This window comes from Gopherus flavomarginatus, chromosome 9, assembly GCF_025201925.1.
Source record: "Gopherus flavomarginatus isolate rGopFla2 chromosome 9, rGopFla2.mat.asm, whole genome shotgun sequence".
In the NCBI taxonomy this organism is placed as follows: Eukaryota; Metazoa; Chordata; order Testudines; family Testudinidae; genus Gopherus; species Gopherus flavomarginatus.
The window spans coordinates 38,979,914-39,006,555 of NC_066625.1; the positions used below are offsets into that span (position 1 = coordinate 38,979,914).

General features: G+C 43.0%; 1 protein-coding gene across 5 annotated transcripts in view; it reads left to right on the forward strand.

The window, feature by feature from the left end:
- The window catches only part of CRAMP1 (cramped chromatin regulator homolog 1), a 94,825-nt gene extending 68,396 nt beyond the window's left edge, over window positions 1–26,429 (forward strand). For 3 of the 5 annotated variants that reach the window (XM_050968122.1, XM_050968119.1, XM_050968123.1), the window contains exons 14-21: window positions 9,374–9,455; window positions 10,279–10,383; window positions 11,637–11,815; window positions 12,520–12,600; window positions 14,794–15,031; window positions 16,902–17,066; window positions 19,847–19,992; window positions 21,656–26,429. In XM_050968122.1, coding sequence (XP_050824079.1) covers window positions 9,374–9,455; window positions 10,279–10,383; window positions 11,637–11,815; window positions 12,520–12,600; window positions 14,794–15,031; window positions 16,902–17,066; window positions 19,847–19,992; window positions 21,656–21,820 — 1,161 coding nt within the window. In that variant the 3' untranslated portion in view covers window positions 21,821–26,429. The remainder of the gene's footprint in view (window positions 1–9,373; window positions 9,456–10,278; window positions 10,384–11,636; window positions 11,816–12,519; window positions 12,601–14,793; window positions 15,032–16,901; window positions 17,067–19,846; window positions 19,993–21,655) is intronic. The other 2 variants (XM_050968121.1, XM_050968120.1) reach the window with 2 other exon arrangements.
- The last annotated feature ends 213 nt before the right edge of the window (window positions 26,430–26,642 follow it).

Consider the following 26,642-nt stretch of genomic DNA (forward strand, 5'->3'; position numbering starts at 1 on the left):
AGACTCCAACGAGAAATTGCAGAATTGGAATTAATTTGCAAACTAGACACTATTAAATTAGGCTTGAATTAAGACTGGGAGTGGATGGGTCATTATACAAAGTAAAAACTTTCCCCATGCCAATTTTTTCCGCTGCTGTTACTCGCACCTTCTTGTCAACTGTTGGAAATGGGCCATCCTAATTATCACTACAAATGTTTTTTTTCAGCTGCTGATAATAGCTCACCTTAATTACTCTCATTACAGTTGGTATGGCAACACCCATTTTTTCATGTTATCTCTGTGTATATATATGTTCCTACTGTATTTTCCACTGCATGCAACCAATGAAGTGGGTTTTAGCCCATAAAAGCTTATGCTCAAATAACTTTGTTAGTCTCTAAGGTGCTACAAGTATTCCTTGTTCTTTTTGCTGATACAGACTAACATGGCTACCACTCTGAAACCTTAAAAATAAGAGTTTAGCTTCCTCTGTCATGTTCTCTGGGGACATAAAACAGGAGTCATAGGGAACAAGGATTCTTCTTTGAATAGTGTCCCTCTGGGTGCTCCACTGTAGGTGTGTGTGCATCCCTGTGTTTCTGATTGGAGATCTTCAGTAGCAGTATCCGTTCGGCCCGCACACCTCTCTCCTCGTGTTCTGCCTCTAGGCAAATTAATGATGCCCGGCGAGCTGCCTTTACTTCCTTCTCACCACCCCTGGCTGGAGAGAGCATGATTAGCAGTCCGTTCACAGATACTTTAGATCTTTAGAAATCCTTTATCTTAGTCATTCTTAAACTGTCTACACTGCGTACCTTATAGCAGCTAAGGTACACAGTGTAGCTGCTCTTTGCCAGTAGGAGATCTCTCCTGCCAGCAAAATAAAGCCACCCCGCATGAGAAGCAGAAGCTTTGTTGGCAGGAGAGCATCTCCTGCCAACAAAGCACTGTCCACGCCAGCGCTTTTTGTCAGTTAGGGGTGGGGATGGGTTTTGTTTTTTTTTTTCCACACCCGAACCAACAGAAGTTTAATGACAAAAGTGCAGCACAGACATAGTGTTAGTGTTTTCGTGTGTTTTCTTCTTAGGTGATAGGGTCCATTGCTATTCTTTTACCTTCCACCCCTCCCACCCACCCCCAATGTTTTTACTTTATTCTTCCCCCCTTTACTGGGGATTGCCCCATCAAGGGGCATGCCCAGCTCCCTCAGGTTGAAGCGGTGCCTCTCCTGTAAGGAGTCCATACTTGTAACAGATGGATAGTCCCACTGCATATGGTGCCTCAGGGAGGCCCACATTCCCCAAAAGTGTGCTTTGTGCCAGCAACTGAAAGTCAGATCCTGGAAAAACTGAGAAATAAAGCTAAAACTACCTCTGATGGAGGGAGCTCTGCAACCTGCAGTTGACCTGGGTCCTGAGTCTCCTCAGCAATGAGAACCATCACTGCAGCCTTCTGCCTCCAAAGCGGGTGAACTGAGGAAGAAACCTTCAGATTCCCTGTGAAACATCTCCAAAAAGAGATCCACAAACCCTCTCACAGTGAGTCCCTAACCAGCTAGAGGAGATCCCCATCACATTTGGTCACTTCGGTACCGATGGCTCCTAAACATGATACCCACAAGTCGTGTGGGTCATCCAGTGAGGACACCTGGAGTAAGCCTAAGGACCCTCTGGGCACAGGTGCTGAGGTAGTGGTCCTGCCTATCAGACAGAAGCACAGACCATACTGTCTGTGAGAAGTCGGCACCGATACGGAAACCCTCAGTACTAAAACCAACTATACCTCATTGGACCGCTCATCTTGGTCAAGATTGCCAATTGCTTCGATACTGACAAGTCAGCACTGGCAAGCCCTGACAGTACTGATGATCATGGCACTGCAGGAGTTCAGATTTTCTAAGAACCTGGTGATATCTGAAACCCCAGCGTTTCCTTTACTTGGTACTGGATGCATCTCAAACCCTGAATCCCCACCAGTACGGAGCAGTTTGCCTCCAGTCTTCTTATCTGCGCCTTCAATTGATAGCGGTCAGGAGGAGGTTCTCTCTCACTCACATTATGCTCCCTCCCACCATCAGCTCAGACCTTCCCAGGCACTTTTTCACTCTGGATCCCAATCCCATGATATGACCAGCCATGGGCTCTGTCACCCATGCCCTTTCCACTGCCACAGTGGCCGCACCAGGCCTCCCAGGCATCCAGGGTCACTGTAGAACTCTGTACCTCAAAGTAGTGCCCTGTTATCCCCATATTCATCGTTCATATATGATTTTGCTGTTTCATACAAAGCATGCCATATAATGTATCATAGAAAAAATCATGATCTGATGAAAATATGTGTATCAGTGTGTATGATCTTTTGAGCTTTTGCTGTATAGTGGTTATTGAACTATGTTGCAAAGTTGGGTAAATTAGTTCTCCAGTGGCAACAAAGGAGGTGATCCACACCCACACGGGTGTTAAAAGACCATTAATCAGCAGGGGAGTTGTAAACAAGGGATTTAAAATTGTATGAGAGAAGCATCACACAATGGGGATTGCTCAACCCCGTAACTCAGCAAGGCCCATCAGGCATGCCTGGGCTCATATTTTTTCCAGGGGTCCTTGTGATGCCACTGTTCACCTTCTTCTTCTCCCACCTGTGCTGAAGGGAAGAAGAATGCTGGGAGGACAAGGACTTGAATTGAGGAAACTGGTCCAAGGCTTAAAGGGAAAGCCTGTGTATTAAAGACTGTAACATACTTGCAACATCCAGTGGGGTGAGAGAAACTGTTTGATCCAAATATTGCTCAGGATTTAGACTGTGCTACTTCAACCTGCTTACTTTTTATTTTCTTTGGTAACTATCTCTGAACTTTTAAGCCTACCACTTATAATCACTTTATCTATCTATCTGTAGTTAATCTGTTTTATATTTTACCTAAAACAGTGTTTTTTTGGTTGAAGTGTCTGGGAAATCTTCGCTCAGGTTACGAAGGCTAGTGTGTGCCCTCTCCACACTGAGACAGGGTGGACTGGGTAATGAACTTATACTGGTCAGACTTCTGACCAGGGCAAGACGATACAGTGCTGGGGGCTTGGCAGATTTGCTGGTGCCTTTCTCTGTGATATTCATGAGTGGCTCAGGGAACATGCATGCAATTCAGCTGGGTGTGGGGCTCCACATGCTGTTGTACTGAGTGATAACCTCGCCTGGAGGGGTTTGCTGCTTGTCACTAGCAAAGTATTGTGAGAGACAGCCCAGGCTGGAGAGTTCAGGGGGCACAGCAGTACCCCAGTTCCAGATTATACCCTGGGATCCCATCACAGTCATCCACTGGGAATCCGTGAGGCGCTCTCTTTTTGCCTCTGCCGTTAGAGCCTCAGCACCTCCTGAGGAAATATCCGAACAACAGGAGATTGAGCTAAAAGAGGAGACCACACCATCAACTAATTTCTCTTCCTCCTCTCCAGATGAGGCAGTGATGTCCCCTCCTCCTTCCTTGGCAGACAATTTTAGGTGCTTTCAGGATCTTACAAAGAGGGTGCAGATACATTACATATCCCTCTCAAGAAGGTGAGACACGCCCACCATAAGCTGCTGAACATTTTACATACACCTTCCTCCTCAAAGATCTCCCTCCTTATTGACGAGGCACTTTTGGATCCAGACAAACTCATGTGGCAAACACCAGCATCGGCCAAACCAATGTGCAAATGGGCCAACAAGAAGTATTATGTCCTCTTCTCCCACCCGCCACCTAATTGCATCATGGTGAATTCAGTGAACTCCTATGGCAACTAGCATTACTCAAAACCCACCCCTTATGATAGGTATCGGAAGAGACTTGACTGGTTTGGGAGGAAGGCCTATTCTTCTGCTACTTTGCAATCTTGAGTTGCAAACTACCAACCCTTAGCGGCCACATATGAGTGCACAAGTTACGCAAAGCTTAACACCTTTATCAATCACCTGACGGAGTCACACAGAGACCAGTTTCAGGCTGTCATACAGAAACATCACTCCAGATCGCATTAGATGCTGTGGAAACTGCAGCCTGTTCGATCTTGACAGCAGTCGTGATGCAACAAGTGTCGTGGCTGCATCTTTTGAGACTGCTGAAGGAGATTCAGATGATGATCAAGGACGTCCCCTTCAAAGGCCTGAAATTGTTTGTGGACAAGACCAGTGCCGCACTCCACACTCTGAAATACTCCACAGTCACACTTCAGTTGCTGGGGATTTATATGCCCAGACAAAAAGGGAAACTTAGTCCTCAGCCATCACAGAAATCACATCCGCCCAATTACCCATCACAGTGTTACAGCCACAAACCATCAGGCCTCCATGTCACAGCCTTCCATCTCAAAACGCCAATTTTGATGCCACACTCTACAACACCAGCTCTCTCGACCTCTCACATCCCTTTGGATGCTGTCTGGCTCTGTTCCATCAGAACTGGGAACACAACATTCAACAGATGGGTTTTGGAAATTATCTCTCATGGGTATTCTGTCCACTTCACCTTCCTCCATCCTCTCTACTCTTCCTCTCTCTTTCTCTCTTCAGGGATCCTTCTCACAAGAGACTATTAAGACAGGAAATAAATCACCCATCTCTAAGAGCCATAGAACCTGTTCACGCACATCTGAGGCAAAGGATTTTATTCCTGATATTTCCTGATCCCCAAGAAAAAGGGAGGTTGGGGACCCATACTGGACCTTATAGCATTGAAGAAATATGTGAAGGCTCAAAAAATTCTAGATGGTCACACTACCAGTGATTATTCCATCTATGGAATAAGGAGATTGGTTCTCAGCTCTCAACCTTCAGGATGCCTATTTCCACGTATTGATTCTATCATTTCCCAGACAATTCCTCTGGCTTACCCTAGATCAGGATCATTACCACTATAGAGTACCCCTTTTGGCCTCTGTTGGCTCCCAGAGTATTCTTCACAGAAGCGGCTCACCTATGCACCTTGGGGATCATGATCTACCCATACCTGGATGACTGTCTCTTCAAGGCCCGCTCCTTCAAGACACTCTGTGGCCCACCCACAGGACAATGGGGTTATTCATGAAGCTAGGGCTACAAATCAACATCAAAAAGTCAACCTTAACTCTGGTACAGTACTTGGAGTTTATAGGGGCCGATCTCAGTCCGCTGCATGTGAGTGTGCTCCTTTCACAACATGGATTTCACAGCCTGTCAACGCTCATAGAGACAGTTCAGACTAGTCCACAAACATCAGCCAGACATTGCCTCCAGCTTCTAGGACACATGGCAGCTGGCATGTTTGTAATATATCATGCCAGACTTCACATGTGATGTCTGTAGACAGGGTTTAGTTCGGTTTACAGGTGAAACAGACAGGTTAGACAAACCTCTCTCGATGCCTTGCAGGGTCAAACACTCCCTGGATTGGGGGAAAGACCCAACAAATGTTTGCATTGGTGTTCATGCAAAGTTCACACAACTTTCAATGCCGACATTTACTTCTCACTGCAGCTGCGTCCCTCATATGTTGGGATGCACATCTCAACAACCTCACAACTCAGCAAGTGGTCGTCCACGGAGGCAACTCTCCACATCAACCTCCAAACACTTGCTTTCACTTTCTTTCACTGATCAGAGATACAGACATGAAGGTCATGACAAACAACATCGTGTGCATATACTATCTAAATTGTCAGGGTGGTGCCAGATTGGCTTCCCTGTGTGCGGAAACGCTAAAGCTCTGGAACTGGTGTATCTGCCACAATGTTCTAATATCAGCAGCCTGCCTACCTCCCAGGAATGCGGAATGCAACAGCGGACACTCTGAGTCACAAGTTCTCACATGATCACATATGGGAACTGAACCTCGCAGTACTCCACAGCATATTCTATCAATGGGAAACACTGACAATAGACTTTTTTGCTACGTAACTGAACAGGAAGTACTCATACTGCTGCTTCAGGATTGGCCTTAGAAAGCACTTGTTATGGGATGCTCTCCTTCTTCCATGGGACAAGGACCTTCTATATGCTTTTTCTCCATTCCCTCTGCTGTTGAAAGTCCTGTTAAAAATAAAAAGGGAGAAAGCAATTGTCCTGATTGCTCCCACCTGAGTGAAACAAACATGATACCTGTACCTGTCACAGCTTGCAACGTTTCCACCAGTCTCTCTTCAACCCACTCCTTATCTCCTCTCACAAAACGAAGGATACATTCTCTATCCCAACATGCAGATATCCTAGCTCAAGGCTCGGCTTCTTCATGGTACCAACACACAGAATGCGGCTGCTCCATGGCGGTACAGGAAGTGCTGCTACACAGTAGAAAATCAACTACCTATCATACTTGCCTGCAGAAGCAAACTAGGTTTCAGATTTGGGCAATTCCAGACAAATTACCCTTGCATCTTCTACCCTTCCCATGGCGTGTGTTGACCTCAAAAGGTCAGGCCAATCAGTCCCCGAGTTCACAGCAATTTTCTGTTAACAGGTAGAGGGATATTCAGTTTTCTCTCACCCAACTACAAAAAGATTCCTCAAGGACATAGTGAACCTCATTCCCCAACCCAGACATCCCACTGCAATGTGGGACATAAATCTAGTTTTAAAGAGTCTCACTAGATCGTGCTTTTGAGCCTATGGTCACTTGTTCACTCGCATACCTGTCAATGAAGACAGCATTTCTGGTAGCCTTCACCTCGGCAAGGAGAACAGGGGAAATAGTGGCACTAATGGTGCACCACTCTTTTTATAATATTCTTTAAAAATTAGGTTACTCTTTGGCCCTATCCAAAGTTCATCCTCTGGGTGACCTTGTCTTTTCACATGAACCAACTGATTCACCTTCTGACCTTTTATATGCCACAGTGAGCCTATACTGCACATGCTAGATGTTAGGAGAGCTCTGGCCTTTTACTTGGACAGGATGAAGGCCTTTTGGAAATCTCCTAAGCTTTTCCTTTCCATTGCATAAAGGTCTAAAGACACAGCAATATCAGCCCAAAGACTCTCTCCAAATGGGTCTCAAACTTGTATTAAACACTCCTGTAATGTTTGCGATGTGGTACCTCCATCTGGAATCCACACACACTCCATGAGATTGGTTTCCAACTTGGTTGCCTGCCTCAAGAATGTCCCTAACTTGGAAATCTGCAGAGCAATGACTTGGGCATCTTCTCTTACGTTCGCATAACACTGCGATTACTGGAGACTGTTTCTGACAGCATCTTCAGCTTCGTAAGACTATCATCCATAACAAACTAGACTCCGAAGCCCCAACGTCCCATTGGGGATACTTCTCAGGAGTCACCTACAGTGCAGCACGCATAGAACACTACTCAAGAAGACAAAGTTACTCACCTTGTGCAGTAATGATGGGTCTTCAAGATATGTGTCCGTATGGGTGCTGAACAACCCTCCCTCCTCCCCTCTACTTCAGAATAGAGAAGGACCTGAGGGTTCACCCGTGCAGTGCTAATTAGCCTCGAGGCAGAGCACAGAGGGAGGGGGACAGAGAGTATGCACAGGCTGAACAGAGACTGGTTCCAAAGGTCTCTGATTTAAAAGTACAGGGACACATACACCCCTATAATGGAGCACCAATAGTGGGGATGGGACATCTCGAAGAACCATCGTTACTGCACAAGGTAAGTAACTTTCTCTCTTGGCCTCTTTAATAACTAACCTGGTTAGATTCCTACCTCAGCAACAGCAGCTGCAGTAACTGTGTAGTGTAGCCACATGGCAGGGAGGTTGGGAAAGCAAAAACATACTTGGTCTGGAAGAATGGAACAAGTGGAATATTCTAACTGGGATTCTGCTTTATACCTCAGTCCTGCAGACTTTTCTTTTGTGTCATTTGGAATCCTGCTGTCTCATTCCTTTATTGCAACAAGATCTTCAGTTTGTCTTTCCACTGACTGTTTTTGAAATGTCTACAGAATGCGGGGGAGGCAGATATACCAGAAAAAAACAAACGCAATTCAAAAGGGCGCTTATTTAAAAATGAAGGCTGGGAATTTCGGTGGGGTTGAAGGGAGCAAGGTGTCCAGTTCCTTCTGAATTTCACTGGTAGATGGTTATCATTGGCCTCTCTAAAGCTCCCTGCAAATCCCAGCCAAAAAGGAAAATGTGATTATAAAAGCACAGATGATGGGGGGAGAGGAAGACTCAGGGCTGATGAACTGGCAGAAACAACGAAGTATAAGAAAATGGAAAAAATGTTTGACATTTGTTTGAAAAAGTCTTATGAAATGCTAGCATGTGACCGGGGCTCTTTAGTCCCCTTAGCTATATGTAAGGGACAAGAAGAGAGAGTCCATGCTCTGCCTTAGGGGTCTCCTGTGCCTAAGAAATTGCATTTGACAGGCCTCAGTGAGATGTTCTGTTCCATACAATTCCATCTTTTAAAATTTCTGAATGTAGTTTCCTTCGTCGTTCATTATCATAACCATGACAGAGGACCAAAGCCCACACAAAAGCTTGTGCCCGTGCTCAAAGTTGACACTACAGTGTCATACTCTAGGCAGAGGTTCTCAAATTGTGGTCCATGAGTTCCATTCAGGTGGTCCACCAATAGTTCCCTCTAAGGTGCATTCCTGTGCAGCCTCACACAAGAGAATGAAGGGCCACCCACCTAATTAGTGGAGCTGTGCAGGCATGTTTCCACTAATTAGATGCCTGAACCCTGGAGAAGATGCACATGTAAGGTGAGGTGGTGGCCTTAGGGGGAATAAGGGGTAGGTGGGAGCTGCAGCTGCTGGGGAGAGATGGCCCTTCTTCCCAGCCTCAGCTCTGTGGCTGCTATGGTGGGAGAGAGAGGGAAAGACCCCCTTCCTCTGCAGCCTCAGCTCTGTGGCAGAGGCGAGAGGGCACATCCATTGCATTAGAAAGGTATGACTACTGATATTAAAATATGAGTTGTGGGCTTTTATTTGTAGAACAAAAAAATAGCACTTTTTATCCAAAGCACTTTACAATAGTTAGCTACCCGTACAAACAACATTTGGAAAGATGATTAAGTGGTCCGCCGAGACCCTCAGCAATTTTCAAGTGGTCCGTGAAAAAAGAAGTTTGAGAACCCCTGCTCTAGGGGACTTGGAGACTGCTGTACTAACAGTGAGACAGGATCTGAGTTTGACTTCACATCTATCTCTGGATGGTAATCTAGATGGAAGTTCAGTGCCATGGTACTTTGCAGAGAAAGAAGAGGCATGGAGCTTAAATTTCCTCTCAGACAGAAGCAGAAAGGGTTCTTGCTGTATCTGACTGGCATGTGCACACATAGTCTCAGCTGTACTGACTTCAACTCCTTATTCCATAAGGCATCACAACTGCAAAGGGCACTATATGAAACCAACTCACTTTGTTCTGTTTTTTAATTTTGATTTGGTCTGTTATCTCCCCCACACAGAGAACACTGCTCCCTAGGCCATCGGGAAATCCGTCCCAGCATGTCTGCTCCTTCTCCATTTTATCCAACTCTTCCATAACAGGTGCGTCTGCCCTTTCTGCGGTACAGAATGAAGATCTATAGTGGGGAAATATTAAGTTCTGAGCTGATGCTGCGTTGGGATGAATCGGAAAGGCTCTCTTACCACTGTATGTGGTGAGGAGTAAGGGAATAATCTTTAAAAGGGGGGGGAAAAAAGAGTCCTTTCAAAACCGCGACCATTCACCAGTTTAGTTGAGTCATGGGGTGACAAGCTTCTGCTTCTTGATTTTTACATAGCTTGTAAAAATTTCTCCTCAGTTTCTCTCCTTCTTTCCTAACCCCAGTTCCATGAAATTCTGTATAAAGAAACAGAATTTGTGGGTGAAAATACTGAGCCAGCAATTCTTTTCCTTAGAGAGTAGTCGTACTCAACTTTGTGCTAGGCTTTGTCTAGCGTCGGAATGTAGTGTGAATTTCATATGGTGAAATAGATTCACTGACCAATATTTTGTCTGCCATTTGGCTTTTCCCTCTGGCCTTTTCATGAATATAGCACTGACACCAGTTAATTTGCATCCCACCATGGATCTCAAAATTAGCATTAGAACCTCAAGGATATTTTAATTGGAAATAATGGCATGCAGCTGTGGGTGCATGCAATATTACCATTGCCTTGCCTGGCAGTGAACTACTGATTAGCTTGTGCTGCTACTATTTGAAGTCTTAATTTCATCACTGTTTTCAGTGTCAGCTTAGTTTGGAAGCTGTGTAGAATTCCCTTTGCCTCTTGATTGTTAATGTTGCTCCCATTTAACTGTTGTGTTTTGGTTTAAGGAATATGTTCAGTTTTGGCTCCTTCTGAGACTTAATTCTTCACTCTTTAGGGAGAGGTTCATTTCGGCCAATCCAGTCTTCACTGACTAAAGCTGCAGTTTCTCGACCCATTGTGCCCAAGGTTCTTCCAACACAAGCTACCAATCACCTGTCCAGTAAGTCTCTCCTCATAAAAGTGGCATATTTTGATTTCTGCCTCCAGGTACAAATCCTTGGTGCCTTTAAAATGTGTTGCCAAGTATATATAAAAGCAAGCTATACATAAAAACAGTTTGCACCACAATAGGTGTGAAGAGATTTGCTGTAGGGAAGGAGAGTGGGCAATGATGACAAACTCCAAACTAGTATCACATACCATGCTCGTATCCTCACACTTGGCATATGGATGGATGAATGGATGTATCTATGGCTCTGCTCCAGACCCAGCATCATGGATGCCCTGTTCTCTGGGGAAAGTTAGAATACAGACTTTGTGGTTCAGGTTCAGCTCTGCATATGTATGTTACATTTTGTTCTAAACCTTAATAGTTTATTCACCAAGACAAGATTTGGAATACTGGGTATGGAGGGGACCTCACCAATCCCTCCTTTTCTACCCTGCCCCATAACAAAAGAACATGCCCCTTAATTAAATGAATTGGTAGTGAGAACATGTAACCAGGAATCCTATTTCATATTGTGTGCAGTTGGCCTGGGGAATTCTCTGCCACAGAAAGAGACAGTTAAATGTTGCAAGTAAGTGCGTTGTGAAAGAGCTGCATAAGCTTAAGTTTCCTAAACGCTGTGTCCTGTGCAAGTTAAAATGCAGAGCACTACTTTATGCTTCAGAGAATAAGCTGATCAGCTAATATGGAGAAATCTTCCTCCCTCATGCAGAATAACACAGCTGACCAAGTTCATTATGGGTTTTTCCGCCAACAAATATCAAGCCTAGGCTGCAGCCAGAAGCAAGGTACTAGATGAGACTGTTATGTTGGTTTTATAGCACCTCTCTCAAACTATAGGCACTTCCCAGAAATTACACAACCAACTGCATTACAGTACTGCAAAATTGAAAACCAGATGGACAAACAGCATATCTGACATGTAAATACTACTGGGAACATTTGTGGAGAAAAATAGGGTTACCTCTTTTAAACTCCTCTGAAATGCAGTACAATGGGAATGCCTTAAGGGGACGGAGTGGAAAAATGATAAATATTTTGCTAAAAATGATGCACCTCCTAAATATGGACAACCAGCATGTCTGCAGGATCTGAACTAATATGACCACTTCTGCATCTCTATGCTTATGTAAAGATTTAGCTACATGGCCTGATTCAATTCCTCCACAAAGATGTTTATAGGAGAGATGGACAGTCAATGAAAGAAAAGATCTCTAATATCTTTTCTCTCTATTTTACTAAAGGTGCTATTGACTTGGCAGCTAAAAGTGCTGGTATTATCCCTGGCAGCCCCTTGCCTGTCCTGGATTCTGAGGGCTTGTCAGGTGTGTCTCCGCTGTCACCAGACAGTGTGACTGCAGTGGTCACCGGGCAGGAGTTGGCCGAGGCAGATCAGAACGGAGGCTCCATCGGCACAGTAGGGGTCAGTACCTCTTGAATAGGCTTGTCAAAGCATTCATCTTCTCCTTTGTTTTGTGTAAAAAGCCAGCCCCTGTATTAATTGTGACTCTGTGGTCAGCTTCCTCTTGTTGGATGGATGCATTTTTCAGAGCAAGCCTAGCCCAGGACAGAGTGAATTGGTAGGTGTGTGGTGTTCAGTAGCTGGTGGGGAGAATCTAGGGAAACGGGCACTGCTGTGTTGGAAAATAGGTTTCCGTCCTGTAAGCGGTCTTACAGCCATGCAATTTCGATCTGCGCTTCAGAAATCTGAAACCAAAAGGCAAGGCACCATTTGAGAAAGATGCATTGAGTAAGGAATTGTGGGCACAACAAGAGAGTGCTAGTAGTGAGCAGCTTTCTCCTACCGTGACTGAATATTCACAGGGGTCTCCAAGTGCCTGCGTTCTGGTTCCAGCTGCATCCTCTTTCAGGAGATCACTTTATAAGTGGGAGTTGTGATGGCCCTTAGTGTTTCCCTTATCCATACCTAGAACAGATGTCAGTGTTTGCCACCATCCCAGGGAGGTAGTGGAGAGAGCAGTATCCCTGAGATCCCATCTTAGAAAAGAGGATAAGGGGGGGAATTATGATCATGCTTGCCACATGTACTTGTCTCTTGTAGCTCCTGCTCAGTTTGCTATAGTTGGTGTAGAAGTGTGACTCATGTAGTCCTTTTTGTACTTCTAGGGTTCAAACAGTAGGTGTCGGGTTCCTTTCATTAACCTACCCACGCAGCAAGAGCAGGAGACAGTCCCTGGTGGATTCCAGGTACAGTATGAGCTGATCAGACAGCAGCTGCATGAAGTTTATAGTAGTGATGTTCTTCACACAAGCATTATTTAGGGACTCGTATTCTAGTGCCCCATTTTCTAACCATTCTTGTAGAAATAGTCTGCAGATCATATATGGCTCTTCCTACAGCCATCAGGGTAATTGTTCTCTGTGACTGTTACCGTGCTGGAAGGGAAGTCTCACACGTTGCTGTGAGCAGCTGCTTATGTTGTGATTTTATACTACTCAGAGCAGAAGAGCAGAGTGAAACTAACTAGTTCTGATCTCTGAAACCGATCTTGTTTAGTGCTGCACTTATGCATTGACTGGTACAGTGGAGGCATTTAGCAAAGCAAACAAGTACCTTTATACTGGACCATTCTATTTATACATTGTCTGAAGGGAAAGTAGACCCCAGGAACTGAAATAAGTACTACTCCTGGGGGATTTCTGTGCCAAAAAATTAAAAGGTCTGTGCACAATAAAAATCTGCATATTTTATTTGCCAAAATAACATAATATAATCAAACTAGTTTCAGTTATTTTGGTAATTTATTTCAAAATACCTGTCAGCGAGTATTTGTTCTGTAACAAAACAAAAAAAATTCCCCCAGCGAGTAGAGAGTTAAAGAAACCCCTTCAACAACTTAGTTCCTGTTTCTCTGTTATGTTTTCATTGTGTGTCTCAGTGTGGGTGTGTCAAATGTACCAAGTGGGCACATCTGGAGTGGGGGGGGGGACTTTGCCCCTCTGGTCTCAGGCACCCACACCCCCTACTCCCAGAGCCCAGCCACGAGGCACCCCCTACCTAACAGAGCCCAAGAATCCAGAGAGAGAAACAGCCTGATGCTGGGTGTCAGGCTCGTATGGATTTCCTGCATGCTGCCTCCTTCCTTCAGGACATGCTGGCTGTCCTGTGTTTGTGAGCTGGAGAGACAGGTTCTGCTGGGTCCAGGAGCCGCTAGTGACAGCCAGCAGCTCTGCAGCATCAATTCTGTGGAGGGCAGGGAATGAAATTCTGCACGGAACATTAATTCTGTGCAAGTTCTGCATTGTGCAGTGATGCAGAATTCACCCAGGAGTAAAGTATGCATTCTGGCAGTGCTGTCACTATATCACTGCAGGAGGAACATTATGCAATAGGTAATCTTGATGACAGTAATAGTTGCATAGCCAATATCTTCTTAAGAGAAACACTTTGCTTTGTGTCTAGCTCATGGCTAATTTATAGAAGCAAAGATTGTTTGATGGATGTTAATTTTATAACCTCAGACCAGTCTGGTGGCTAATGCAACTTCAAATGTGTTGTTGAGACACTCTTCGAGGACATATATGGGAGCACTTAATGGTGAAACTCCAGTTATTTTAGTGGAAGAAGGTGTAAAGATAACTTTTTTGGAGTGGAACCTGCTGGCTACAGAAGTTCTCCAGAAGTATATACTGGTGGTGGGGTGTAAAGGGATTGTAAATTGGGAAAAAATTCTACTTGAAATTCAGGGAGTGTGGTCTTTATTTTCCCACTTGTTAGGCCATGCAGTATTCCACATGCTTATAGTACTGAAGTGATCATCCCCTGTGGGTGTAGCGTTACTAAGGGGAAAGCCATTCTCGGACACTGGGTCTAGTCAAGAAAAATAAGTCTTATTAAATCATAGGTGATTTCCAAGCAACTGCATATTTCTCAGCTGACAAAAGCTTGATTCAATATTCAGCTGTTAAGAATGGTCTTGTAGTATAATGGGACTCCTACAACTGAAACCAGTGGGAGAGTTAATAAGAAAAGGTTTTGGAAATGCTCTAGTTTAAATCAATTGCACTTGGGTGTGATGCAAAACCCAACTTCTGTCAAGCTGTTGAGGAGGATATGGGCTGAGTAGTGAGATGAGTATGCTTGTGGGCTGTCCTTTTTGTATGGTTTTATGTTTTTGGTAGGTGTCCAGAGCATAGAACCTATAGATCTCTTATTCTTGGTATGAAAAAAATATTTCATCAGGTAGTTGGACTGGTGGAATAAAGTATGCTAAGAGTCTATTCTGCTTGATTTTTATTCTGCCTCTTTTGCATCTAGCTTTTCTTCTCTTTCAACCCAATGCTCGGGATCTCTGCAACACATGATCTGTCTGTTGTAACTTTTAGAAGTGTCCAAGTCCTATGCAAACTAGTGACTCATTCATTCTGTGACTCTTACAGCAGGACACATCAGTCCTTTCTCTGTCAGAACTGTCCAAGACCCCTCTCCAGAATGGTCTCTCCACTCCTCCGCTTCCTCCATCACAAACCTCCAGTACCCATCTGTGTCCTCCCAATGTCTCTGCTCTGCTGGATATCTCTCTTCCTGGACCACCTGAAGATGTGCTTTCTCAGGGAGAACCTGCCACTCAAATAAGCGACTCTATCATCGAAATTGCTATCAGCTCTGGTCAATACAGTAAGACTAGTAATGAAAGTGCCTTATCTTGACTTAGAGTTAGAAAAATGCTATTCACTGCAGCATGTTCTAAATATCAGAAAAATCCTTATTAGGCAGCATCATCATGGATTTAACGATATCTTTTGAGAAGTTAAATTGTGTAGTTCCGCTTTTTCTTAACAAGTCTTACTGTGCATTTTAAATTAATGTACTTCTGCTCTAAAATATTACTCTGTAAAAATACAGAGTATTGAAACAGTGTTTTATGTTAGACAAACACATGTCGGGAATGGTCTAGTTATTACTAGCCCTGACTTGAGGGCAGGAGACTGGATTTGGTAACCACTCGAGGTCCCTTTCATCATGCACGTCTATAATTCTATGTTTGTGTGTCAGTATTTCCAGGTAAAACTTGCTCAGTTTACCAGGAAAAATGTGTTTTAAATTCAGGTCTGCAAATTCACCTTGAGAGCTGAGACTCAAAGTGGGTTCTTTACTTCTCCTGCATCTTCATCGGTAATAAAGGTCAGTGAGGTTGCATAGTTTGACCTACATCATCTTTAGTATCTTTGAGGTTACAGAAGAAGGAAAGAGCCATTTCCAGGGTGACTTTGTAGGACTGACATTTAAAAAATCCTTTTACTGGTCAGCTGAGCAAAGTTGATGTAGAACTGTTGATGTAAACGAACATAGAGCCCCATCACATCACTTTTTGTTGTTTAAAATGCCATACTAATTTGAGTTGCCCAAGACCCCACAAAAAGTCAGTGTCAGAGCCGGAAACTCAAATTTTGGATATTGCGGATACCAGAAGTATTATGAGTTGGGTTGTAAGGAGCTGGATAGTATAACTGATCTAGTAAATTATCTATGAAGTTGCAGCATGTACTGAGAAGTAGGGAATGCCGTTTTAAAACAAGTCAGTCATAACCTCCCACAGGACTAAGCACCCACCAATACTTAGCATACAAATCTGGGATTAACTCTGCTTTTCAGATTTGCAGTTCACCTTTAAAGTGTTGCATTAGATTGAATAATTGTATTGTTTCTCATTTGTGAACATGCTTTACAATGTAACGGTGTATGCTTCTAAAAACAATATTCTTTACACACAAAAATGTTGACATCTATTTTTAAAAATTTACATCTTGGGGAATTTTTCAAAAAAGAATTGTGGATCTGAATTCTGAGCAACTTGGTGTTCTTTTCCAGATGTCAGGCTATCCCAGTTGCACATCAGAACCCTTCCCTGTTGGGTATGCAGGAGTGGGTTAGGTCTCATTTACCTGGCAGTCAATAAGGGCCTAAACCTCTTCATCTACTAGCAGAGAACCTATAGAGAGACCCAACACCCAATGGATACAGCATCAAATGATCTTTCACACTATGGTGATTTTGTGCCACTTACCCAGTTGACCAACTGTCCTGTAAAGGTTCTATATTTTCAGTTTGCTTATAGTTTCTTTAAATGAGTGTGGACAGTAGCTTCCATCTTATTTCCTTTTCCCACAGAAATCTTGACACACCTGGTCCAATTAGGACTGAGCTAAATTGGGCCTTTTAGATCCCCATCTTCCACTATCACACTCCTTCCTTGGGAAATTTCACTGCACCATAGCTAAATTATTTCATCAGTCAGTCAATATCCTTAAGATGAGTTGGTTTAGGACTAAATCCAGTTCCGCTTACTCCACTGAGTAGTGCCATTGTAGTTCAGAATAGCTTGGTATTGGCTGATTCTCTGTACAATGGCACTACTACTAAGAGTATTATGCAGTGCCTTGCTTCCAGTTGCCTGAAAATATGTTGAACACCCCAAAGTACTTGAAGTTGTCCTGGTAGCTTTACGGAATTGACTCAGTCATTGATTCTTTGCATTGCCTTACAGATGAAGGTGTTTCCCTCTCCCCTGCAAAACTGAATGGCAGTGACAGCTCCAAAAGTCTTCCATCCCCCTCCAGCAGTCCTCAGCAGAACTGGATTGCTTCTCCGAGCCATGATCCACAGTGGTACCCCAACGACTCTACTGATTCATCTCTCAGCAGCCTATTTTGTGAGTGTCAATACACAGAGAACTATGATGGAGGAATGGTCCTATTTTTTCTAAAGAGCTTCTCTTACCCAGCCCCAGTCCCTTGACTTGGAGGGAGTCCCTGGAAGAGAGTAAACTCAGTAGGACATTGGAAGACTTTTTTCCTTCCTCTCTAACTGGAATTGTTACCCCTAGATGGACTTAATTTCATTCAGCCCAGATTTGAAAGTCTGCTCCTGAAATAGAAGTTGCTCAGCAGGCACTGGGCAACAGCATATACCTTGGAGTGAGTAACTGCGACCTTTTTGTAGTCTGCCAGGTTTTGCAAGTCAGACTCATCTTTTAGGTTGAAACATTTTGAGAGTTCTGCTAAAACAGCAAAATGATGCCACCAGCTCTTCTGTTTGGAACTTGTAGGTTTCATTGTATGCAAGGTGCATAATTCTAAGGAGGTGAGAGAATTGTTTTTTCTGAGTTAGCTCAAAAAATGAATAGCTGTATGGCTAGTGACTCCAGTGTAATGTGTGTTTATCTCCTTTGGGCAAAGGTGATTAGTTGATCCATTTGGCAGCCTGCTGGTAGTGCTCATGCTAGTAATTTCTTATTCTGAGGAGGTAGAGGAGAGAAATAGCTTTAGATCTCCTTTGTGCTAGGTTTCCATGTACCTCTCCTCCTCCTCCTCCAAATGTACAAGTTTAGTACACTGATCTACTGCTAAACAACAAAGTAAAAGAAGCAGTGAGAGGCAAAGAGGCATCCTTTAAAAAGTAGAAGTTAAATACTAGTGAGGAAAATAGAAAGGAGCATAAACACTGGCAAATGAAGTGTAAAAATACAATTAGGAAGGCAAAAAAGAATTTGAGGAACAGTTAGCCAAAGACTCAAAAAGTAATAATAATAATTAAAAAAAAATTAAGTGCATCAGAAGCAGGAAGCCTGCTAAACAACCAGTGGGGCCACTGGACAGTTGAGGTGTTAAAGAGCACTAAAGGGAGATAAGGTCATTGTGGAGAAACTAAATGAATTATTTGCATCGGTCTTCACGGCTGAGGATGTGAGAGAGATTTCCAAACCTGAGCTATTCTTTTTAGGTGACAGATCTGAGGAACTGTCCCACATTGAGGTATCATTAGAGGTGGTTTTGGAAGAAATTGATAAAATTAAACAGCAATATGTCATCAGGACCAGATGGTATTCAGCCAAGAGTTCTGAAGGAACTCAAATGTGAAATTGCAGAACTACTAATTGTAGTCTGTAACCTATCATTTAAATCAGCTTCTGTACCAGATGACTGGAGGATAGCTAATGTGACGCCAATTTTTAAAAAGGGCTTCAGAGGTGATCCCGGCAATTACAGACTTCATTACCTGGCAAACTGGTTGAAACTATAATAAAGAACAATATTGTCAGACATATAGATGAACATAATTTGTTGAGGAAGAGTCAACATGGTTTTAGTAAAGGGAAATCATGCCTCACCAATCTACAGAATTCTTTGAGGGGGTTAACAAGCATGTGGACCAAGGGGATCCAGTGGATATAGTGTACTTACATTTTCAGAAAGCCTTTGACAAGGTCCTTCACCAAAGGCTCTCACGCAAAGTAAGCTGCCACGGTATAAGAGGGAAGGTTCTCTTTTAGACTGGTAACTGGTTGAAAGATAAGAAACAGAGTAGGTATAAATGGTCAGTTTTCAGAATGGAAAGAGGTGAATGGTGGTGTCCCCCAGGGGTCTGTTTTGGACCAGTCATATTCAACATGTTCATAAATGATCTGGAAAAAAGGGTAAACAGTGAGGTGGCAAAATTTGCAGATGATACAAAATTACTAAAGATAGTTAAAACCCAGGCAGACTGCGAAGAGCTACAACAGGGTCTCTCAAAACTGGGTGACTGGGCAACAAAATAGCAGATGAAGTTTAATGTTGATAAATGCAAAGTAATGCACATTGGAAAGCATAATCCCAACTATACATATAAAATGATGGGGTCTAAATTAGCTGTTACCACTCAAGAAAGAGATCTTGGAGTCATTGAATGTATGTTTTCAGAGAACTACCCACAATGTGCAGCAGCAGTCAAAAAAGCAAACAGAATGCTGGGAATAATTAAGAAAGGGATAGATAATAGGACAGAAAATATCACATTGCATCTAAATAAATCCATGGTACGCCCATATCTTGAATACTGTGTGCAGGTGTGGTCGCCTCATCTCAAAAAAATGTATTGGAATTGGAAAAAGTTCAGAAAAGAGCAACAAAAACTATTAGGGGTATGGAATGGCTTCCATACAAGGAGAGATTAATAAGACTTGGACTTTTTAGCTTGGAAAAGAGATGGCTAAGAGGAGATATGATTGTGAGGTCTATAAAACCATGATTGGTTATAGAGAAAGTAGATAAGGAAGTGTTGTTTACTACTTCTCATAACACAAGAACTAGGGGTCACCAAATGAAAATAATTGGCAGCAGGTTTAAAACAAATAAAAGGAAGTGTTTCTTCACATAACGCACAGTCAACCTGTGGAACTCCTTGCAAGTGGATGTTGTGAAGGCCAAGACTATAACAGGGTTCAAAAAAGAACTAGATAAGTTTTATGGAGGATGGGTCCATCAATGGCTATTAGCCAGGATGGGCAGGAATGGTGTCCCTAGCCTCTGTTTGCCGGAAGCTGGGAATGAGCAACAGGGGATGGATCTGGGGCATCTGGAACTGGCCACTGTTGGAAGACAGGATACTGGGCTAGATGGACCCTTGATCTGACCCAGTAGGGCCATTCTTATGTTCTTTCTCTCTATACAGCAAGTTTCATCTCTCCCGAGAAGGGCCGGAAAATGTTGCCGACTCCTGTTGGAACTGCCAGTGGCACCTCCTTATTGGGACCCAGCCTGCTGGATGGAAACTCACGGGACTCTTTTGTGTCTCGATCTCTGGCAGATGTAGCAGAGGTAAGTGGTCAAATCACATCAGGCTGTATTTGCACTTGAAATAATTACCATTGAATGGGACTGCTTGCTTCCCTTTTTAATAGTATTGTTCATGTTACTCATTATATCTCCTTGGGATACTTATGGCAGATGCCAGGCTTTACATTTAACAGAGCAGAGAAACAGATTTACACAGAAGATGCAAAATGAACTGATGGTATGTTCTGCATGACTTGCTGTGTGGAACTCTTATGAGCAACCTTATGACTCCTGCCTCACTGGTTGGTGGAGATCAGGTCTATTTTATACATCAACAGTTCTCAAACTTTAGCAACCCAAGAACTTCCATTTTGATTTAAATTTTTTTGGGGACCCCAAAGCCTCCCGCTCTGTCCCAGGCCCTGTGCCCACTCCATGCCTTCCCTTAAGGCCCCATCCTTTCTCTGCTTCCTTCAACTCCCTCCCCTGAGAGTGCCCCATTCCTCCCCCTCCCTCCTAGCGCCTCCTGCATGCTGGGGAACAGCTATTCCATAGCATGCAGGAGGCACTGGGAGGGAGAGGGAGGCATTGATCAGCAGGGCTGGAGGCCTCAGGACATGATTTCAACCCCTCCCTCGAGCACACTTCATCCCCATTCCTTCCCCTCCCTCTCAGTGCGTCCTGCATGCTGCTGAACAGCTGTTCCCCAGTGTGCAGGAGGAGTTGGGGAAGAGTTGATCAGCGGGGCCTGACTCCAGTTTGAGAAATGCTGCTATAGATGATATGCTTTGAACTTAGCATACAGGGAGTTCAGTTCCAGCTCTTCTCCATACCTTGATCCATGGAGCTGCAGCAGAACTATGCTGATTCAATATACATCACTGGCTGTTATAACTGTGCCTCCACTCTGGACAGGGAAGTGAGGGAGTGAGCACCTTTATGCCACTGCAGCCTCCAGTCCAACTTTCTGTCAGCAAAGACTGTGCCAGATTTTGCTGGAGTGAATCAAGCCTATGTTAACTCAGAGCTCATTGCATTGTACTTGTAAAGAATTTAACTGACTCAGTGCAGTCATCTGGTTAACGTTCCCTTCAAAGAGAAGGTGATATGTTAGCCGTTACTTTAGGCAAGCTGTCATGTTGTTGGGGAGCAGCCACAACAGTTTAATAATAGTCTTAACAAAAGTTTAATAATAGTCTTAACAAAAACAGTGTTTTTAAAGGTCTGTCATCAAGGGTCCTGCAGAAGGAAGTCTTGTTTATGTACAGAACAGGTACAGTGCAGGCAGCAATTGTGCAAGCTTCCCCATATCACTCTGCCAGTGCATCTCACTGCTGATTTGGAGGATCAGCTGTAAAGATGTGTTGGTATGTCCCACTCATTCTTAGCCTGTTGGCTAAGGTTGCCACAGACATACCAATCTGAATTTTTTTGTGAAGTGGACACTTGTCAGCTAAAATTGGACTGAGGCTACTAATTCATTTCAGAGAGGCCACTGAAGAGCCAGCAGATAACTGTTGAGCTGGGCTGCATTGGAACAGATGCATTGGAGGTGAAAATCTTGTACTTTCCTATGTGGCCCTGATCTCAGTTTGTATTATCTGGTCCCTTAGTAGTCACAGGCAAGTATTACTCTCTCTAACCCAAATGAATGAGACAAACCTCTGCTGATCTGTGGGTTTCTCTTTTCCTATCCATCTTCTAGGTGGTGGATTCCCAACTGGCTTGCATGATGAATGAGAACAGCATCGATTACATATCTCGTTTCAATGATCTGGCCCAGGAACTGTCAATACCTGAGCCAACCCGTAGGGAAATCCTCTTTGATGGAGGAGGAGGCGGCCCCCCCATTGGAGACCTCTCACAGTGAGCATAAGAGACGAGTACGCTGGTGGAGACTGTTCAGCTTAGTAGAATTTATTGTACTGGATCTGAGAGGCAAGTTGAGGATATGCAATTGATGTCCAAATGCCGTCGACCAGTGCACGCCTTTCTAGAAGAGCAGCATTGTCTTTAGAGGTCTGAAGAAGTATCTGCAAGTCCTAGAATGTGCAATACGCTGGGGAAAATGTAACATGAAACATTACAGGGAGTGATGTGTCTGCATCAGTGATATAAGATGGTGAATAAAGGAGTTTGAGGTGGTCCTGGATTTGTACTTTTGGCGTGGCCTAGGCAAGAAGCTTGGACAAGAGTATGGCTCGAAACTTCTTCAACTTGAATCTTTTTCTGCTTGGTGATCGACATACCATGATTTTGGATCCACATTGAAATTGAGGGGTGGAGGGAGAGGGAAATCCCTTTTTCTACTCACATCTTGAAACATACTGTTTGGCACAATTGTCGAATCAGTCAAACTGAAGTTTCTTGCACTCTCCTGAAAGGCACCATTACTCTGTGATGCTTGTGCTGCAACTTAAAAAACATTCTGTTTCTTTGGCTATGCCTTGTTTGTTGAATATTCCAGTGGGGCAGATGCCTGCATTCTTTTGTCGAGCATGTAGTCTCCCCTAAATATTGGGGGGGATCTCTGCAGATTTTTCTTGTTTTTTTTTAAATCCTACCCTACATCACAGCCACCATCCTTCTGACTGAATCTATTTGATCCTTTTAGCAAGCTGAAACAGGATTCTTTGTCACATTGGGCAATGCAGTGGGTCACCCCCTCCAGTGGGGTCTGTTTTCCCTGGAAGATGGTTACTTTCCAGGAGAGGAAGCACTGCAGAAAGGGGTCTTCCTGGAATCACCCTTAAAGCTTTGTCTTCATAGGTTTTTGTTTTTGTAAAGAAACCTGTATATCACCATCTTTCTCCACATAAACGCCAGATCCAGCATCTCATTGGGGATTCTTATCGGAGAGGAGATAGGAAAGAATAATGTTCATATAAAGATATAAATAATATTTTTAACTAAGTTAGATTTCAACAATCTTATATCTTTCAAATGAGGAGGCGAAGTGTCAATCTCATCTTAATCTGACCTCTCCACCCTGTCGTGGCCTACCTGGAGGCTCTGTGGTACCTCAGAGCATCATTTTTCACTGTAGTCCCTCCCTGGCACTGATGGGTCCAGAAGTTCCCAGCTGTTATGCATTTCTGTGATATAGTGTTTTAATGCCTGAAAGACCCAAGTCCTGATATCAGCAGGTCCAAAGGAGTTCTAGTAACGTTACTTTACAAATGATTTTCCTTTTGCTTCTAACAGCTCAGGATACATCCTTTTTCCTATTTCTTTTCCCATCACTCTTGAAAAGAATACTTTTACTGTGCCTGTTTTTAAAGCATTTATCTGCAGCCTCCAGTAAAAGGATTCCCCTTGACTATTTGAGGTAGCTCTGAAGCTCTCCAAGGAGCTCTTCCTGTATAAACTTCAAACTTTTATATACATAGCTGTTTGCTAATTAATCAAACATAAACCCCTCTATCCTTAAGGCCATTACCAGGGCTTCATTTTCTCAACTTGCGCTATGCTCTGGATGTAGTTCTACCTACTCCTACAAAGCATTTGACTGCGAGTCTTATTAAAATGTTGACCACAAAGCACTGATTGGGCATACGATGTTCCCTGTCACTTTACCTCCACCTAGTTAGACATTTTTGATATTGGTTGACATAGCCTTTGCATTGTGCTTCTCTAGCTTTGAGAGAATGTAACCAGTTTTCTGATGTTCATACTCTGACCCAGAACAGGTTTATTTACCTCCTTCTCTAATGGGCGGAAAGACTTGGAGGCCACTCCTTTTATTCATGCTGTAGGATGCCTTGTGACTGGTTGCTTCATTCTTCTCTTGTATGTTGGAACCACCTGCCCAGTTAGACACAGCATTCATACAATTGGGTATTCCCAGCAGGGACTCAGACCTGCATCACTAGCAAGCAGTGGGTCAGCACATTAAGGGGGGTGCAGATTTCATACTAATAAGCTAACTCCCTGCTTTGGCTATAGGTCACCTGGGTTCTTTCCTCTCAGAACATGCGGTCTAAAATCCTATCTCAGTTTGCAGGGTCTCACACAGTCCTAGAACACAAACACATTTAAGGTTGCCAGCCAGATCTACACTTAGTCATGTATATTTGTTTCTGAAGGGTTCAGACTTGGTAGAAACCAGGATTTCCATTAATCCCAAGAATCCCACTGTCTGAATCTTTCCAGTGATTGTTGTAGTTCAGATGTCTTTCAGTCCAGTCTTTTTCTCAAAGCACCAACTCCAGGTTTTGGCTACCCACATCTAGTAATGCTGTCTATATTCTTCAGAAATACTTCTGCTAACTAACAGAGGCTTCCTAGTATAGATGTGCCTGTGGATTATTGAAACATGACATTTAGCACATGTAGAAGGAGAAGTGACAAGTTCTAGTCAAGTGCAACAAATCTGAACCTTCAGTTGGTTTTTAGGTCTTAGATTTTGAGAAGTTAGTCTTATGCTGGCAAGTATATTTAGTTACTTCAACCTTCCCCTGTCCTCCCCAAAAGAGATATTGATAATAGGACGGATGTCACATTGATCTTGTGAGGCATTCTTCCCCGCAAGGGGTCTAGATTATGCCAGCTCTGTTGCAAGTGAAGGGTATGACTTTTCACCAGGATCTGCTTGTGAGTCTATCGCCAGAATGTAGGGAGCTGTCTACAGCCCATATGCCTTGCCACAGGAAAAAAAATTGTTACAGGATGAATCTCTATGTAGTGGATATTTGTAATGGCCCATGAGGCCAGCAGATTTTAATGTCCTGGAATTCTCAAGGCAGAACAGGAGCACTAGGTGGGGAGGCAAATATGAAAAATAGGGCAGAGCCAACTTTCAGCACCCAGAAATTCTGTGATAAAAATGTGCTTAGCATCTGCTTTTTTTAAAAAAAAATCTTCTTATAAACACATATTTGAACATTCTCTCCTCTCCCCATGGTCTCCATGGCCCCCTCCTTTTCTCCCCTCCTTCCTGATATTTGCAGTGCACAGAGAATACTCCCACCTGCCATATCTGGTCTCTGATTCAGAAATGTTATGATACCCTGCACATTGTTTTGCTTGGCTTTTGCTGTTACAATGCAAAGTTTCTTGTCATCAAGGAAAATTTTAAAACAAAATTTTAAATTCAGATCAATAGAGAACTTAGTCTTCGTGAACTTGCTTGTAGACACACCTTGGGAGGTACCTTGCTCTAAGAATTGGTGGATCTCTAGCAGATGCCCCATCGTATGATGGACTTCGACAGATTGTACCTAGGGCTGCCGTGGGGAAAGCTAACATCTTGTTTAAAATAGAAAAATAAAAGTTTATGCTATTTCAGCTCCTCCAACATGACTAAGTAACCAGAACAACTTTGGTAACCATTTCAGCTTTTTCTGAACAGATGTTCAAGTATGTTGCTAGTCAACTGCAGGCAGGATTGTTTCAGGGGAGTAATGCTTACTCTGTTATTTTCGTATCTTCATGAGGCACTTTGAGGAAGCTTGGAGGGGAGAATAGACATTGACATCCTGGCCTCTACTTCTGATGTAAGTTTCTGTAAAGCTTGTGCTCTGACTTAAAGTTTTTAGATTTTTTTTTTCTTTAACCTCAGTTGTTTGACTGGCAAGCCTGTGAGTGTACATGGAATGACGTAACTGGTTTCTTTGTATTCCCCTAAAGTGGGATGTTGAAAACATGAAACTTGTCATTGTAGTTTGGGTATAAAACAATATTACCTCCTAAAGAATACATCTGCCTTTTTCTGCACGTGTGCGCTTAGTGATGGGCCAGTTACCAGGGTATCAGATTCTGCTCAGCCAAACAACTTATTTTGTCTTTCATCAGTAAATCTACCCAGTATAGGAATTTTAATTGTTTTTTAAAATGGCATTGTGTAACTTTTCCTTGGCACCCTTCTTACTTATATTTCTAAATTGAAGTAAATAGATTGGATCCAACATAATCAACAAAGAAAGCTCGTCTACTGACTACCTATCCTGCAGTGGAAATTACTATTGCATTTTTTTTACACTCAAAAGACAGATGCATTTGTAAGGAAAATACTGCACTTTTTTAATCTTTTCAAACCTTTAAATCTGCTGAGTTAACAGTAATTTATAAATGTTAAATAAGTGAAACCTTGGCAAGCACTACAGCAATAAGTTATCATTAGTTACTGAAACTTGATAACTGGCTTTAGAGCTTTTGGTTTGGCAGCAAAATGTATTGCTGTTTCTTTTAATAACAGTTAAGCCATATCATCTAAGGTTTTTGGCTTGTTTGAGATGTGAATTTGTTTTATAGATTATAAATATACATATATAGTGTATGTATAAAGCAGAATGCCTGTCCTTACTGATTTTTTGTACCATATTGTAAATTATATTATTTATTCTTTACCAATTTTGGAAAAAGGTGTTTTGGTTATTTAATATAATATACAAAAGCTGTTAAACTTACTGTTTAAATTTCCAGTTCAACTTGTAAAGCTGTTTTTATTGTGCATAAATACATACTAATACTTGGTCTAACTGATGGTCCGTTGTATGTTACATGTGCAGTTTCTGCCTTGCAATCTCTCATTAAGTTTTGGGTTTTAACCAGTATTTACTTGGTAGTGACTGGTGATGCTCCCATTGGAAACAATGCAATTTGAGATTTGTCCTCAACATTTAAATTCTTGAGGTGAAGTCCTGGCTCCATTGAAGTGAGTGACAAAATTCTCATTGATTAGTGGTACCAAG